The sequence below is a fragment of the Saccopteryx bilineata genome, chromosome 1 (assembly GCF_036850765.1).
Source record: "Saccopteryx bilineata isolate mSacBil1 chromosome 1, mSacBil1_pri_phased_curated, whole genome shotgun sequence".
Taxonomy (NCBI): Eukaryota; Metazoa; Chordata; class Mammalia; order Chiroptera; family Emballonuridae; genus Saccopteryx; species Saccopteryx bilineata.
The window spans coordinates 342641420-342655920 of record NC_089490.1 but is presented as its reverse complement, the minus strand read 5'-3'; the positions used below and the strand labels follow the sequence as shown (position 1 = coordinate 342655920).

The 14501-nt window shown below is 56.7% G+C and overlaps 2 protein-coding genes across 3 annotated transcripts in view; one reads left to right on the top strand and one right to left on the bottom strand.

Moving 5' to 3' along the window:
* USP35 (ubiquitin specific peptidase 35) overlaps positions 1-4476 on the top strand; it is a 46643-nt gene extending 42167 nt beyond the window's left edge. Inside the window, exons 9-12 of one of the 2 annotated variants that reach the window (XR_010727830.1) lie at positions 298-404; positions 900-2154; positions 3142-3764; positions 3961-4476. Coding sequence is in view for 1 of the 2 variants with exons in the window: in XM_066249372.1 (XP_066105469.1) it covers positions 298-404; positions 900-2154; positions 3142-3309 (1530 nt within the window). In the remaining variant the exon portion in view is untranslated. The other variant, XM_066249372.1, reaches the window with a different exon arrangement.
* A 1093-nt stretch (positions 4477-5569) lies between these two features.
* The window catches only part of GAB2 (GRB2 associated binding protein 2), a 207456-nt gene continuing 198524 nt past the window's right edge, over positions 5570-14501 (bottom strand). Inside the window, exons 7-10 of the mRNA XM_066249361.1 lie at positions 12836-12926; positions 12442-12544; positions 10409-10534; positions 5570-9469 (exon numbers count right to left, since the gene is read on the bottom strand). Of these exons, the coding sequence (XP_066105458.1) occupies positions 9326-9469; positions 10409-10534; positions 12442-12544; positions 12836-12926 (464 nt within the window). The 3' untranslated portion in view covers positions 5570-9325. The remainder of the gene's footprint in view (positions 9470-10408; positions 10535-12441; positions 12545-12835; positions 12927-14501) is intronic.

The window sequence follows — 14501 nt, the reverse complement described above, 5'->3', positions numbered from 1 at the left end:
GTTAGGCAGAGGGAATGGGAATGAGCAGGGGCCTGGAGAGAAGGGATGAGGTGTGTCAGGGCAAGCGAATGCCTAGAGGACTGTTCATCTCTGAACCCGATGCCCCGCTCATAGGCTGCACGGGCGCAGTGGGGTGGGCTGGGTCGGGGATGACTAGGAGGGGGAGGACTTCAGTGAGGAGGCCAGGTATTGGGGCACAGGGTCCCCAGGTAGACAGACCCTCAGGCCTGGCCTGCCACAGAGCTGGCTGGTGAGCAGCCTGCTCCTGACGCTGCCTCTCCTCCACCTTGGTCCTAGCGGCCTGCCATTTCTCCAGAGAACTTCCTCTCTGCATCCTGGACACCCTGGTTCAGCCCCGGCACCCAGCAGGACTGCTCAGAGTACCTGAAGTACCTGCTGGATCGGTGAGGGAGACCGGGCCTGGGGCCAGCCCCAGCCCCAGCCCCCCACCGTTTGCATGGAAACGGGGGTGCTGCCTTGCACTGTGCAAGGTGTGGAGAAGGGTGCCGTGAGTGTGGGGGCTGGGGTTGCGTGTGTGGGAAATGTGGGAGCTGCTGACCTGAACCATGACCTGGGAGTGGTAGGTGTTGGGTGTGTAACCCTATGCTGTGCTTGCCTGAGTATGCACGTGTGTATTCTTGTCACAGGTTTGGGGGCAGGCACACACAGATATGTATGTAGCAGGTTTGTGTGCCTGTATGCGGTAAGCATGTAGCGTGTGTGCCTGGCTTGTGAGTCCATGGATGCCATTTTGCAGATGCATCTGTGTTCCCTGTGCAGACTCCTACATGGGTATGTGTCTAAATATGTGCCCGCTGAGTGAGGTAGCTGGAGGAAGCAGGCCGGGGCAGTGGGAGCGGATCCGTGTGTACGTACGCAGACTCTGCTCCCTGCACCAGGCTGCACGAAGAGGAGAAAACGGGGACGAGGATCTGCCAGAAGCTGAAGCAGTCCAGCTCGCCATCCCCGCCTGACGAGCCCCCTGGCCCAAGTCCAACCTCTGTGGAGAAGATGTTCGGAGGCAAGATAGTGACTCAGATCCGCTGTCTCTGCTGCCTCAATGTGTCTTCCAGGGAGGAGGCCTTCACCGACCTCTCTCTTGCCTTTCCCCCACCCGAGCGCTGTCGCCGCCGCCGCCTGGGCTCCGCGATGCTCCCTGCAGCGGGTGTGGGAGCCCCAGAGCCCCTGCCACCATCCCCAGCCCACACCCCAAGCAGCACGGGTCGTGGGAGGCAGCGGAAACACTGCATCACAGGGGACGTGCCCCCAACTGTCCTGGACATGGAAGGCCTGGGCCCCCAGGGACCTGAGGGGCAGAGCTGTCAGATGAAGGTGGAGAAAGAGGAGGAAGTGAAGGAGAGAGGCGGGAAGGAAGAAGTGCGAAAGGAGGAGGAGGAAGAGAGGACCGAGGAGGAGGAGGAGGAGGAGGAGAAAGAGGAGGAGAAGGTGGTCCAGGAGGAGAAGGAAGTGGAGAAGGAGGAGAATGAGGACGACAGCCTGGGCCCAGGGACGCACAGGGCTGCCTCCTCTGGGGAGGGCTCCCGCTCGGTCCTGGACCTGGTCAACTACTTCCTGTGCCCCGAGAGGCTGACGGCAGAGAACCGCTACTACTGCACGGCGTGCGCCTCGCTGCAGGAGGCCGAGAGGGCGGTGGCGCTGAGCCAGGGCCCGCGCTACCTCATCCTCACGCTGCTGCGCTTCTCCTTCGACCCGCGCACCATGCGCCGCCGCAAGATCCTGGACGACGTTGCGGTCCCGCTGCTGCTCCGCCTGCCGCTGGCCGGGGGCCGGGCCCAGGCCTACGACCTGTGCAGCGTCGTGGTGCACTCGGGGCTGTCCTCGGAAAGCGGCCACTACTACTGCTATGCCCGCGAGGGTGCCCGCCCGGCCCCTTCCCTGGGAACCGCGGACAGACCTGAGCCCGAGCACCAGTGGTACCTGTTCAACGACACCCGGGTGTCCTTCTCTTCCTTCGAGTCCGTCAGCAACGTCACCTCCTTCTTTCCCAAGGACACGGCCTATGTGCTCTTCTACCGGCAGCGGCCCGGGGAGGGATCCGCGGCCGAGCCCGGCTACCCCCGAGTTCGGACGGAGCCCACCCTCCACAAAGACTTGATGGAAGCCATCTCCAAAGACAACATCCTTTTCCTGCAGGTGAGCCGACCGATGGGGACCTCTGCTCTGAGCTCCTGGGACAGGGGCTTCCCAGCACCGCCCGGCTCAGAGAGGTCACTGCTCCTCTCTGCGTCTCTCCCTTTTTCCCCTTGTCCATTTCGTCGGTCACTTGGCGCTGGGATATATTGGTGGACCAGACAAGTGTAACCCCGTACTGCAGACAGACGCTGAGTAATCATTTATTCAGTTTCTGTAAGTGTGCTGAAGGAGCCGAGTGGGGTTTACAAGGGGAGTCCTGTGAGTGGTTATAGAGTACCTCTGAGGCACCCAGGGGACCTCCCCACCCAGCAAGCCTGCTCTGTCACTGTGCTTTTAACTCCATTCTTCAGTGTCAAGGGTGATGTCAAAATACTTGGTAACTGGAACAGCAAGCCTCTGCTCAATGACAGGGGTGGTGGCTACAAACGCCTGTAGCAGCCTCACTGGGGCCTATGGACAGTAGCACCTGGAGTCGGTGTTTATATGGGGAAGGTGGCACCTGGGGTGGGGACACCAGAGGCTAGCCTCAGTTTAGCAGGAGGAAGAGCTTGTGTACAGGCGAGTCCATGCCTAGTGCCTTGAGAGGCAGCAAGCTGGACAGTGGCCTCTTGGAGAGGTCCCTGTGTGGTGTGACATGACCCTTGAAGACCCTGGACCTGCTGCCTCCTGGTGGCACATCAGGTCCTTATTTGCTGTCAGTCGAGTATCAGTTGAGTGCATTTGCTCCAAGGGGCTGTGTTTTTATTGAGGAGGAGGAATGATTTTGAAGCCTAGATCTAGGATGGAAGGATGGATTCGTCCTGTCATCCCGCTGAGCTGGACCACCGTGGGGGCAGCTGTGACTCCTCTGCGCCTGGCCCTGGGATCTGAGGAGACACTCAGAAGTGCTGTGTGGTGCTGGATGGCGTTAGAGGAGGGAGTGGAGGGAGGACTCTGCTTCACAACCTGAATTGTAAGCTTCCTTCCCACCTTCATCTCTGTTCCCAGGAGCAGGAGAAGGAGGCACGGAGCAGGGCGGCCTATATCTCTGCGCTCCCCGCATCTCCGCACTGGGGAAGGGGCTTTGACGAAGATGAGGATGAGGATGAAGGCTCTCCTGGGGGTTGCAACCCTGCAGGTGGCAATGGTGGTGACTTCCACAGACTGGTCTTCTAATGTGAACCCTTGCCTGTTCCTACCTATGGGGGTGCCACAGCCAGCCTCAGGGGTGGTTTTGACCACTGTCTTCTGGAGCCAGGTGGGGGCCCAGGTCCCTGGCGAGGTGCTCTGCCAGGTGGGGTTTGAGGGGGGCTGTAGAGGCAGGTCCAGTCCTAAAGCAAGCTCTTCCAAGGGCAAGAAAGGTGGAGAGGGAGCTTCTGGGACGCAGGTCCTCAGCCTGAGGGATACACAGACACTCAGATGTGGAGGTGAGACCCAAACTCCTTAAACATGGCCTCAGGCCCTGACTCTGGGACCAACCACATTAGGATTTTACCAAGTGTCCTGTCAACTTGAAACACCTTAGATGGACACTCTAGCCTTGTCCCTTTGCAGACTACTGACAGGGCTGAACTTCCCAGCCCTAGTGGGTTGCCATCAAGTAGCATTGCCCTTCTAGCTCCTTTCCAGGCGTCCCCAAACTACAGCCCGTGGGCCACATGTGGCCCCTTGAGGCCATTTATCCAGCCCCCGCCGCACTTCCAGAAGGGGCATCTCTTTCGTTGGTGGTCAGTGAGAGGAACACTGTATGTGGTGGCCCTCCAACGGTCTGAGGGACAGTGAACTGGCCCCCTGTGTAAAAAGTTTGGGGACCCCTACTTTAGACAGTCCAGTCTCTCTCCAGTACGAAGAGCAGAGCAGGAGACAAGCCCTTGCCCAGGGAGGACTGTGCCCTGCCCCGGCTGCCTTCTCGGCGGCGGCTTCATGGAACAGTGGGCGCTGCACTGTGTATGCTGAGAGGAGCATCGAAGGGAAGCAGCCCGGCCCGGGATCAGAGACTGTGCCCCCTGGCCAGGCAGCAATGCAGAGGTGAAGACCACCCCTCACAGTGGGGGACCCGTCTTCCCCCTCTCCCCTAGCCTGTCTCAGTGCCTGAAGTGCCACTGTTGGCATCCCCCATCTGGTTAAGATGAAGGATCCGTGTTTTGCTGCAGCCGTGTCTGTTTCTCACGAAGCTGTTGTCCCGAGGAAGGCGGCTGGCTCAGTGCCTCAGCAGCTGGCCCGCAGAGCAGCAGCATGGGGCTGGTGGGAGGGGCTGGTGTGGACTAGACACTGACCTCGTGTGTCCTGACCCTGCTGTACCTCTTCTAAATGGAAAGAGACCTGGGTCTCAAATGGAAATAAAGATAGATTCTCTGAAGGCTTTAAAGGTGTCATTCTTCCCACCTAGTAACTGTGCTGTCTGCCGTACCGTTGGTTTCTTGGTGGTCTAGGCAGTAAGGAGGGTCCAGCCCTGTTCCGTTGACTTGGGCAATGCCCCACACAAGATGCACTCTACACTGACGTACTCTGTAAGTTAAAGGTGAGGACTGGGAGGACCCAGAGGGCAGAGGCAGGACCAGGGCTGGGGACATGACCCAGAAGCAGGTGCTGGCAGAGGAAAGAAAGAATGCTCTCATTATCCTGAGAAGCAGGGAGTCCTTTGCCCTTGGAGGGTGGGTGGGCACACAGGCTCAGGGCTGCAGGGTGGGATGTTGTCAGGGGACTCTCCCCTCAGGTGCAGCTGGAGCCCAGTATCTGGGGATTTTTCAGACCCCAGGAACTCTGGCCTGTCCACAAGTAGCCACTGCTGCTACCACATTCCTCCTTCCTGCCCTCTGAGAACTGAGGATGTGTGGCCTCACCTGGCTGGACACGTGCACAGGTCAGGAGGAAAGCTGGGAGGCAGGCCCCCCCCCCACTTTGGGAGCTGGAGAGGCACACATTGCCCTCACATGGGGGTCCCTTTCCACAAACCCTGCCCGTCCCCTTTGGAAGGGCAAACGAGGTGGGAGGGCAGGGACAGAGGCAGTGGCCAGTGCTTGGCCTCGAGGCCTGCCTGCCTATGCTGTAGGTGGAGGAGTTGTTTTGGCCCAAATGTTATAGACCCTTAGCTGTCAGAACCCCGGGCCCAGTGAGTGGGGGGTCCATAGACTGTCAGTGACCAAGTCACACGGATTCATTTTTCAGTCTGTTCAGGGCACCTTCTAAGAACGATGCATCGGCAGCTTTACCACACTTTCCATTTTACACATCAGGAGTGCCGATTCTGAGGTAAAGAGGGTTCGTTCTTCTTTCCAGCCAAGGAAAGTACCCAGTTATTTTCTACTAAAATGAAAGTGGAACACAGTGGCCGCGAGCCTTCCCAGGACCCTGGGAGAAACAACTTCTCCAGCACGTGTTTCAGCGGACACGCGGGCTGGACCCCGCCCCTCAGACAGCAGTCGGCGGCCCACTCTGGTTGCTTCTAATGGACTTTATTGTTGTCCTGCTCCAACACCACAGTAAAAAGGGGCCTGCAAGCGTCAGGCCTGGGCCGTGTGTCACCACGGCAAAAACTGGGCCCACACGGACACCTTCCCGCCCCAGACCTGCTCAGAGGATCAATATGTGTTACACATTTTTTAAAAAAGAACACAGAATAAATTAATAACTTAAGTGATTAGGCACCAACAAAGATTTGAAAAATTAAATGTCAATTTTAAATGGTAGCAGGGCAAAAACCCAAGGCTGGGCTTCTAGCCCATTTTCTGTTCCCAACAAACAGCAATAATTCTGTGTGAATGATTCTAAAATTCAAGACACATGTAACCCACACACACACACACACATGAACACACACCACCAAATATTACATGACAGCCTGAATCTCCAGTGGGGACCCCCTCAGCAGGTGGCTGACCTGGCCCCAGGCTCCAAAGAGCTTGGGGAGTTCCAGGACGATGGCCCCAGAGGGGGGCGTTGCGCTCCCAGGGTCAGCCTCCTTTCCCCACATTCAGCCGAAGGCCGAGAGGGAGGAGGCCGTGCTCATTTCTGTCCTGTGCTGCTCTCTGCTTGCAGAGTTCTGTCAAGGGGTCGGGGTGGGGGAGGGATGGCTGGCCACAGCGTGGGGCGGAGGCCTTAGGCCCGTGGCAGGTAAAGGGTCAAAGGGCAGACTGGAGTTGAGCCTGTGCTCCAGTCACTTCAGAATGGCTGTGCTTCTGTCCTACGAATGGTGCATATTTGAATGGTTTCAAATGTTAGAGGGTCCCCAAATCCAGGAGGGGACTGAGTTAACTGGCTTGTGTTCTGGGTGCTGCCCATCCTGGTGAGCCAGACCCTGGAGAGACGTCACAGAGAAGGAAGTCTCCCTTGAAACAGCTGAGCATCAGCCATTTCCGGGGCCTCCGAGACTGCCTAATCCAACCACCCATTTCACAGATGGGCACACCGAGGTCCGAAGGAGACCTCTCCCTGGAGCGCTCGTCCTCTTCTCAGTGTTCCTGCTCTGCTCTCTTGAACCTTGCAGCAGTGGAGCCGGAAGTGGTGAGGACAGCTCCTTTGGTGGGGAGTCTCAGGCAGGATGAGTCCTGTGTCAACTATGCTGGGAAAACGCGCCTGGTCTTGCCAGGCCACTAGGAGAGGTGGACTCTGGCCCACTGATAGGCCAAAGGACCAGATTCTTACTGAGCTGACAGGTATGTACTGAACACCTGGTAGTTTGGGGCCTGTGAGCCAGTTTCCCCTTCTACTTCCCTCCATCTCTACCTCAGCCTCCACCCTGCGAGTGTGGGAGTTACAGGAGCCAAGAACTGAAGGGGGTCTCCTTGCAGATTAGACCTGAACACAGGCTCTGAAGACTCCAACCAGTTTAATTCACATCATGGCACATTCAGGAAATGCTGACATCAGGGCACCCAGTGGTCGACAGGGGAGGCTGTTTGGGGCTGGGAACTGAGGGCATCAACACCTGGGCCTGCCTGTAGCCTGCTGGGGCACAGGGTGGCACCATTTAAAGCTCTGACATTGGGGACCCATCAGAGGGACCCTCAAAGGGACGCAGTCAGGGCTGAACACAGTGAACCCGCAAACCCTGCCCACTATAAACCAGTTCACCTGTGGGGACGTGGGCATGGACCCACACTCCCAAAGCATGAGGCTTTCCACTCTCCGCCCTTCCTCTGCTGGAGCCCGTGCTGCTCTCCTTCCCTTAAAGGTCTGATCCAACTTCTCAGGCCCATCTCAGGCCCCTCCTTTCCCCGGGAGCCACCTCCTCTGCCCTCCGCCCTCTCCACGGCCCCAGCCTGTGGAGAAGCGGCCTCACGTCCTCTGCTCATGCGGTCTCAGAACAGCTGTGCTCTGTCCCAGCAGTGGACATAAGCAGTTTCACTCTCCGTCATGGCCATTACCAATACCTTGTGTCCTTGTCTGGTTTTTTTTTTTTTACTCATTGTGACCTTCTCAAGTGCAAGCGTACAGTCTAATTCCTGTGTCCTCGGTGCCCAGCCCAGAGCCTGGGCACAGCAGCCATTAATAAATGCTGGCTGAGTTCATTTGAACTAATAGGAGGAGAGGGCTACTATTTAGAAAACCACTTCTCCCAGGACGGGTCTCCGTAGGGACCAGTCAGGCCAGGGCCGGTGGGGCTGTGCGCGCACTCACAGGAGCGAGAAGAGCAGCAGCAGCCAGCTCCGTCTTTTCAGGAGGACAGTCTACGCCCCAGGGTAGGACAAAATATCTGGTCTTCCCAGTTGCCTCTGAAACTCGAGAAAATGTGGCCAAGAACTTTCAGCATAAATGATTTGGATCCCCATCCCCAGGCTCAGGACAAAGAGCCAGGGTGAAGCCCACCGCCCGTCCTTGGCAGGGATGGGTAGAGACTGATAACGGCTCTGCTGGCCTCTCAAGCCTGGCCTCCCCTGTCCCCAAAGCAGGTCTGAGTCCAGTGTGGCAGCCGGGGACGAGGGTTCAACAGGTGAGATGAGCTGAGGACCGGGCCACCACTGGAGCCGGGCACCAGGCCACACTTGCCGCTGCCCGGGACACAGAACACAGCCGCCACCCCCCATGTCCTTCAGGCTCTGTGCTCTCTCACACTGCTTTCCCTGTCATCCACCGCCTTGGGCACTGCCCTGGAGTCGTGTCACCAGCACATGGCTCTCCTGCGGCAACTCGTCACTCCTTCACTTCCTGCTTCCCCTGCAACCCCACAGCGCTGCCCAGCACCCACCTGCCCCTCTGGTGTGTCTCCCCACTTGCTATGCTGTCCCCCCCCTCCCCCCCGTGGCCTTTGTCCTGACTCTTGTCCCATCAGTTGCCTGCGCCTCCCCGGCTGCTCTGCTCATCTTGCAGAAACTTGCTGCACCGCGCCCACAGCTGTCCCTGGGGGGCCCCTCCGGCACCTCCCCCCCTTTACCAAGCTGGCCCTCCCACACTGCCTGCCAATCCGAGCCTCCTCCGCGCCCTCGGCCAGGGGGCGGGAAGTCTTGTCCTAGAGTGGCAGGCAGAGTGTCCTTGTCTCCCCATTTCCTGGCTCCGAGCCCTCTCCCTAATGTTCTTGATGACCCACCGTCCTGCTTCCCTTCCTTTTGTCCTCCTCCTGCGTCTCCCACCCGTGACAGCTGCCCTGCCATGGGGCTGAACGTGGGAGACGGACTGCCCTCTGCCTCTGGGACCTCACTTCCTTTGTCCCTCAAGACCTCCTCTGACCTTCTCGGTTCCTCCACCTTTGGGTGGCCCTGCCTCTCTCCTGCCGACACAGAGAGGGATGCAGGTGAGTCCATGTCCACTTTGGTCTGCTGGTTCGTCTTCCTGGTCAGTGAGACAGACAGTGGGCTTCTCCCGGGACAGATGACGGTAACCCAGGGGCTGTGACTGAGTGTGCGCTGTGGGGTCCGGCTCCGAGCCCGAGCCCTTTCCTCCACACACCTGGTGCTCAGGTCTACAGGGCGGGGAGAGGCTGAAGGGTGCTTTTTGGCAATAGCTCTAACTAAGGTGAACAGAGGCATGACCATTACTATAAAAATCAAAGGTGGGCCCCAATGGGCAGAGGAAATGCCTCGATCAGGCCCTCACCTCCCAGGGGAAGGGGTCAGGGTCCCTGATGTCAAGTGCTTTGAAGGCCAGAGTGGCGGAGTGGAGAGGGGTGGCGAGAGGGGCCAGCGGGAGAGGAGAGGGAGACGGGAGGAGCCAGCCTCGGTGCCTCCGGGCCCCCTCCGGCTCGGTGGCCCCCGCATCACAGTTTGGCGCCCTTGGACGGCTCCGAGGACTGCCGCACGTCTGTCCACTCCTGCATGGTGCTCTGCAGGGCCTGGGTCTTCTCCTTGTCCACTTGGACATAGTCCACCTTCTCGTCAGAAGTGACGGAGGACGTGGATGGCTGGGGGGCGGAGGAGGGAAGCAGGGGTGGCTGTGAGTGACCGTGCACTGTCTCCTGGCGAGAGGAGGCGTCTTTTTCCCCAAGTGGCCCTGAGAGCCTGAACTCCAAACTGCACCATCCTCCTGTGTGATACCAGCTCCTCCAGCCCTGGTTCCCAGCTGCTCGGAGGACCCAGGCCCATGTACCTGTCTCTACCATCTCTCTGTGACCACTCATCCAGGGGAAGGAACATTCTGGGTGCCAACAAGCAGCCGTCGGGCTCTGTGTGTGTCCCCTGGTGAGCACTCACAGACCCCGCGAGAGGGAGCTGAGCTGAGGCGAAGGGCTCCCTGCTGTGTGGACGAGGCAGCTAAGTGTACTTTCTGGGGAGAGCTCTCCTAGGCCCAGAAGTTCCTTGGGAGGGCCACTGTGTCGGCAGCAGGGCTCCGGGACCCACCCAGACACAGTGCTCCTCAGAGAGCACTTGGGACTAGGACACAGGAGTCCCTTGTCTTATCTGCTGATTCACTCTGTAACCTTCAGCAGCTTGTCCCTCAGTGTGCTTTCGTTTGCTCATCTGTACAGCAAGAGGGATGGACCGGCTGGTGAGGACCCTGGACCTGGGATACCTGTGTGCTGAATGGGGGGCTGTGAGTCCTACAGCACCCAGGTCAAAGCACAACCAAGAAGCCAGAGGTGGAGTGCTGCTGCTGCTGGAGCCTCCGAGCTCTGAGCCACCCCTTTCCCTGCTGCGGGAGCCCCGTGAGCTCTGACCCCTCCCCCACCGCTGGAGCCTCTCAAGCTCTGACTGGCAGCGCCGCCCCCCGCCCCTCCCCCCCTCCACCTCTGGGGTCCCTCAAGCTCTGACTGGTGGCGCCGCCCCCCGCCCCTCCCCCCCCTCCACCACCACTGGAGCCCCTCGAGCTCTAACCACCCTCACCACCTCTGTACCCCAGGTACCTTGCGGTGGGGGCTTGGGGAGCTTGGTTGGAAGTCCAGGGCCAGGTAATCAACGCTGCCAGTGCTCTTCTTAGGGGCCGGGCTGTTGGTGCCACTGGGAATGGGTGATGCAGACACTGGGTTTTGCTATCACGTAGAGGAAAGGAACTGTTAGCAACTTTAGGTGTTGGGGAACGAAAAATAACAGGGTGTTTAGCGGTCTGGATATCTAGGGGACAGAGGTGTTGGGCCCAACCCCCCACCTCACCTGCCTGATTGAGTTGCAGGAGGCTGTGCTTGATTCTAGCTCCTCCGCCCATGTTCCCCGGAAGGGCTGGAAGCTAGTGTCTTATTGGTGTAAAGTTAGATTGAACAGTATGGTGGGGGTTGTCTTTGAGTTGCCTTGGAAACTTAACTGAATTGCTAACGGACCATGTTTTCCATGAATAAAGACGGATGTCCTTTCCGGGGGGAGCCAGGTTGCGGCTCAGGAACAGTAGTGACTGTTGGCAAGCCATGCATCCTCCTGAACCCATCCAGTATGTATATATCTTTAAGTCTCTATCTTTAATTTCATACCTTTTCTCACTCGGGACCCTGAAATAGACTCGTCGTGGCTGGTTCGCGACATCTAGGAACTAGACTAACCCACCACCCAAAGAGCACACCTGTAGGAGTAAGCGCTGCTCGCCTACTTGGAGTCATGTACTGTGCCAGGACTCTGCCGCTTCTCATTTAAACCCTTACAACGATCCTGTGATGTAGGTAATATTACTGTTATGTTTTAAAACAAAGGTAAAGCTGATTTGGGAGAAGTAAAGTGACTTTGCCTGCAGTGGTACAGCTGGTGGGCACCGGGCCAAACTGCATCTGGTCTCCCCAGCAGACCCGGCCTTCGCTGCTGGCCCCTGAAGAAGCGGGGTCCCTTTATGCACTGAATGTTGAGAAACCTTTTTGTTGCACCAATCTGCTCTCTGAAACTCCCAGCCGAGGCCTAGGGCGGGGTGTTTGCACTGAAGCAGCTAGCCCCTCCAGCCCAGCTCCTCAGAGACCTGAACCAAACGGCCTCACCCCCGGGCCGCCCCCGCCCCAGCTCCTGCAGCAGCTCCCCAGAGGCATGCGCTCGGGTCCTGTCTCCATCCAGGCTCCCGGATGAACCTGTTCAGGATGTTCCTGAAGCCCCAGTCTAATAAGAAAGGCAGTAGTCCTGCGTCTGTTTCTGGCTGCTTTAGTGGTTGGTCTGTTCCTTCAGCCGCAGCGACCACCATGTGCTGGGCAGCTCTTCTCTTTTCAGTGAGACTCTCAGGAGAGTGGCCAGCACGGCCTGGGCTCTGTCTCCAGTATGGCCTTCACCCCTGCGAGTCACTGCGTGTGTCCCCCCTGTTGAGCACTCAGCAAACGCTCACCCTCACATACTTGCTCATGGCGTGAGTACGACACGCTAAGGAAATGAAGGGCAGGTCTTTCACTTTTAAAATATTTTTAACAGAATAGGACAGGAATGAATTTTGAAAGGTACGCTTGTGACCAATGACTATTCTGAAACACCTGCCTAATCACATGGCCTGCCCTGCTAACCTTTCTGGACCTCCCCCTTGCCCACAGGGAAAGTCCAGACTTCCCCAGACATTTGGGGTCCTTCACAATCTGGCTCCAGTCCACCCCCCCCTTCAGCCACAGTTAATAACTTTTGTTCTCCACGTCCCCCTCCCCGCCCCCCAGGCTCCACCTCAGTGCCTCCTCTTTCCCCGGCCTGGAATGATGACCTGTCCTGCAGGTGTGTCCCCCCAGGGTCCTCTCAGGGGCACTGACCATGCCTCCTGTGTCACAAGAAAGGCAGGCTTTCTTTCTCTGCCCCTCATGACTGTGGCCTTATTGAGGGTAAGGATCATGTCTTCATTACCTCTAATGATGACCCCACAGTGCTCATCACACAGGAGGCTCAAGAAAGACTGGCAGAAGACAAAATAACAAATATTGTGGGGACCCCTGGGCCGAGGTGAGGGAGCTGAGCTGGGAAGTGGGGGTATGAGAGTTAGGTCCTGGGGACTCACCATGGGGACGTAGTTCTCCTCACTGTCTCCCGAGTCCGTGCTGGTGATGCTCTGTGTGGAGATGGGGCGGCAGTACTGGGAGGAGCTGGGGTTGAAGGTGTGGCTGTTGGGGGGGGAGAGACAAATAATAAGCCCCGGGGGAATTTCTGGCCTCCACCTGGGCCTCCGACCACTGCCCTCACAGTTCCCACTTCATTATCTGCTGACGAGCTGATACAGAGTGTGCTACACTTCGTCCCCCCGTCGGATGCGGTAACCCAGCCCCACGAGATCTCGAGACTGCTCAGCCACTCAGCATTACCCTGGGGACGCAGCCCTCCTGCTTCAGCCTGGCTACTGGCCCCTCACCACCCCAAGGCTCTGTTCCAGCTCCCTCTTCCAGAAAGACACTCACATGGCCCTAGACCAGGACTTGGTGACGGGGGACTTGAAGGGGAGCTCATCGATGACGGTGTTGTTCCTCAGGTCGAGTGGGACTGGCTTGGCTGGAGCAGGGACAGAGAGTGGAGTTATCAGCCAGGGATAACAATGTCACACGTACATATAACACACAGGTGTACTTTTATTTAGCACATGCAAGAGAGGGACAGACAAGAAGAGAGAGAGGTGAGAAGCATCAACTCATAGTTGTGGCACCTTACTTGTTCACTGACTGCTTTTCATACGTGTCTTGACGGGGGTGTGGGGGTGGGCTGCAGCAGAGCCAGTGACCCCTGGCTCAAGCCAGTGACCTTTGGGCTCAAGCCGGTGACCTTAGGTTTTTGAACCTGGGTCCTCAGCATCCTAGGCTGATGCTCTATCCACTGCATCACCTCCTGGTCAGGTCACATGGGTATATTTATAAATGCCTTCGTATTGATCCTAGTTTTACGTAGGGACATTGAGGCTTAGTACGGTTACATAATATTTGCCCATGTTAACAGGCCTTGAAGTTGTGTCTTCAAGTTCTAAGTTACTTATTCTTTGCATTGTATTTATGGTACAGGAAGTCCCTGAGTTACAAACATCCAACTTATGTCCAACTCATACTTATGAATAGAGCACCATAAGGGCTATTGGTAATCAACTGCAGTTGGCCATCAGTGAAAATGATATCATTGTTACTCAACTCCCATGGCAAAGAACTAACCAATGAAGACCTTATGGAACTAGAGCAGCAGATGACAGCATTTAGGGTCTTCCCAGGGACCTAGAAACTCCAGAGCTGAAAAGTTTTCTACAAAAGTTAGCTGATGTTTTTTATCTCATTGAAGCAGGAATGGCAAAGTTAGAGGAGCAAGATCCTGATACTGAGAGGTTCACCAAAGTTCACTGTTCAGTTACGGAAGGCCTAACCTGCTACATTTTATGATAAGAAAAAGAAAAGCTCTGTACAAACCTCCCTTTATGCTGACTTCAAGAAACTAACTCCAGCAGCAGAATCAAACCCTGACTCTAACACCAGTCCCATCCTTTCCAACAAGCCCATCATCTTCTGCATCATCCAAGACTGTCTAAGGTTGTATTTGAAAATGTTTAAGTATTTATATGCACAGAAAGGTAAAAAACAATACTACATTAAGACAAATGTCTAAGTTATATTTAATAGGTAAATGTACCTGTTCCAACTTACATACAAATTCAACTTGAAAACAAACCTACAGAACATAGCTCGTTCGTAACCAGGGACTGCCTGTAATCATATTTTCAGAATCCAAAATAGGGACATGGAGTCTGACATCAGACTGTCCTCTCCAGATCTGTGACTCTATAGGGAGATGATGCTTGAATTGGAGAATGCCACCATGACTACTCTTTGCTGCTCCTGGACCAGACCGGTGGAACCTAACGTGGAGGAAGGGGAACTCCACGAATCCTACAGACTTCCATTCAAATGCTAAGATCTGAAGTCCCTGTTGACCAGACCAAATGGGCTCATCTCCGCCAAAGGTTACTCTACTCTCCCTCTGATTCCATGCCACTGACCCAAGGCCAGCAGCGTGAGGTACAGGCAGGCCCGGGACTTGAACTCCAGCACTTCTTCCTGGTCTAGATGCCAGGGACACAGATCTAACTTGACT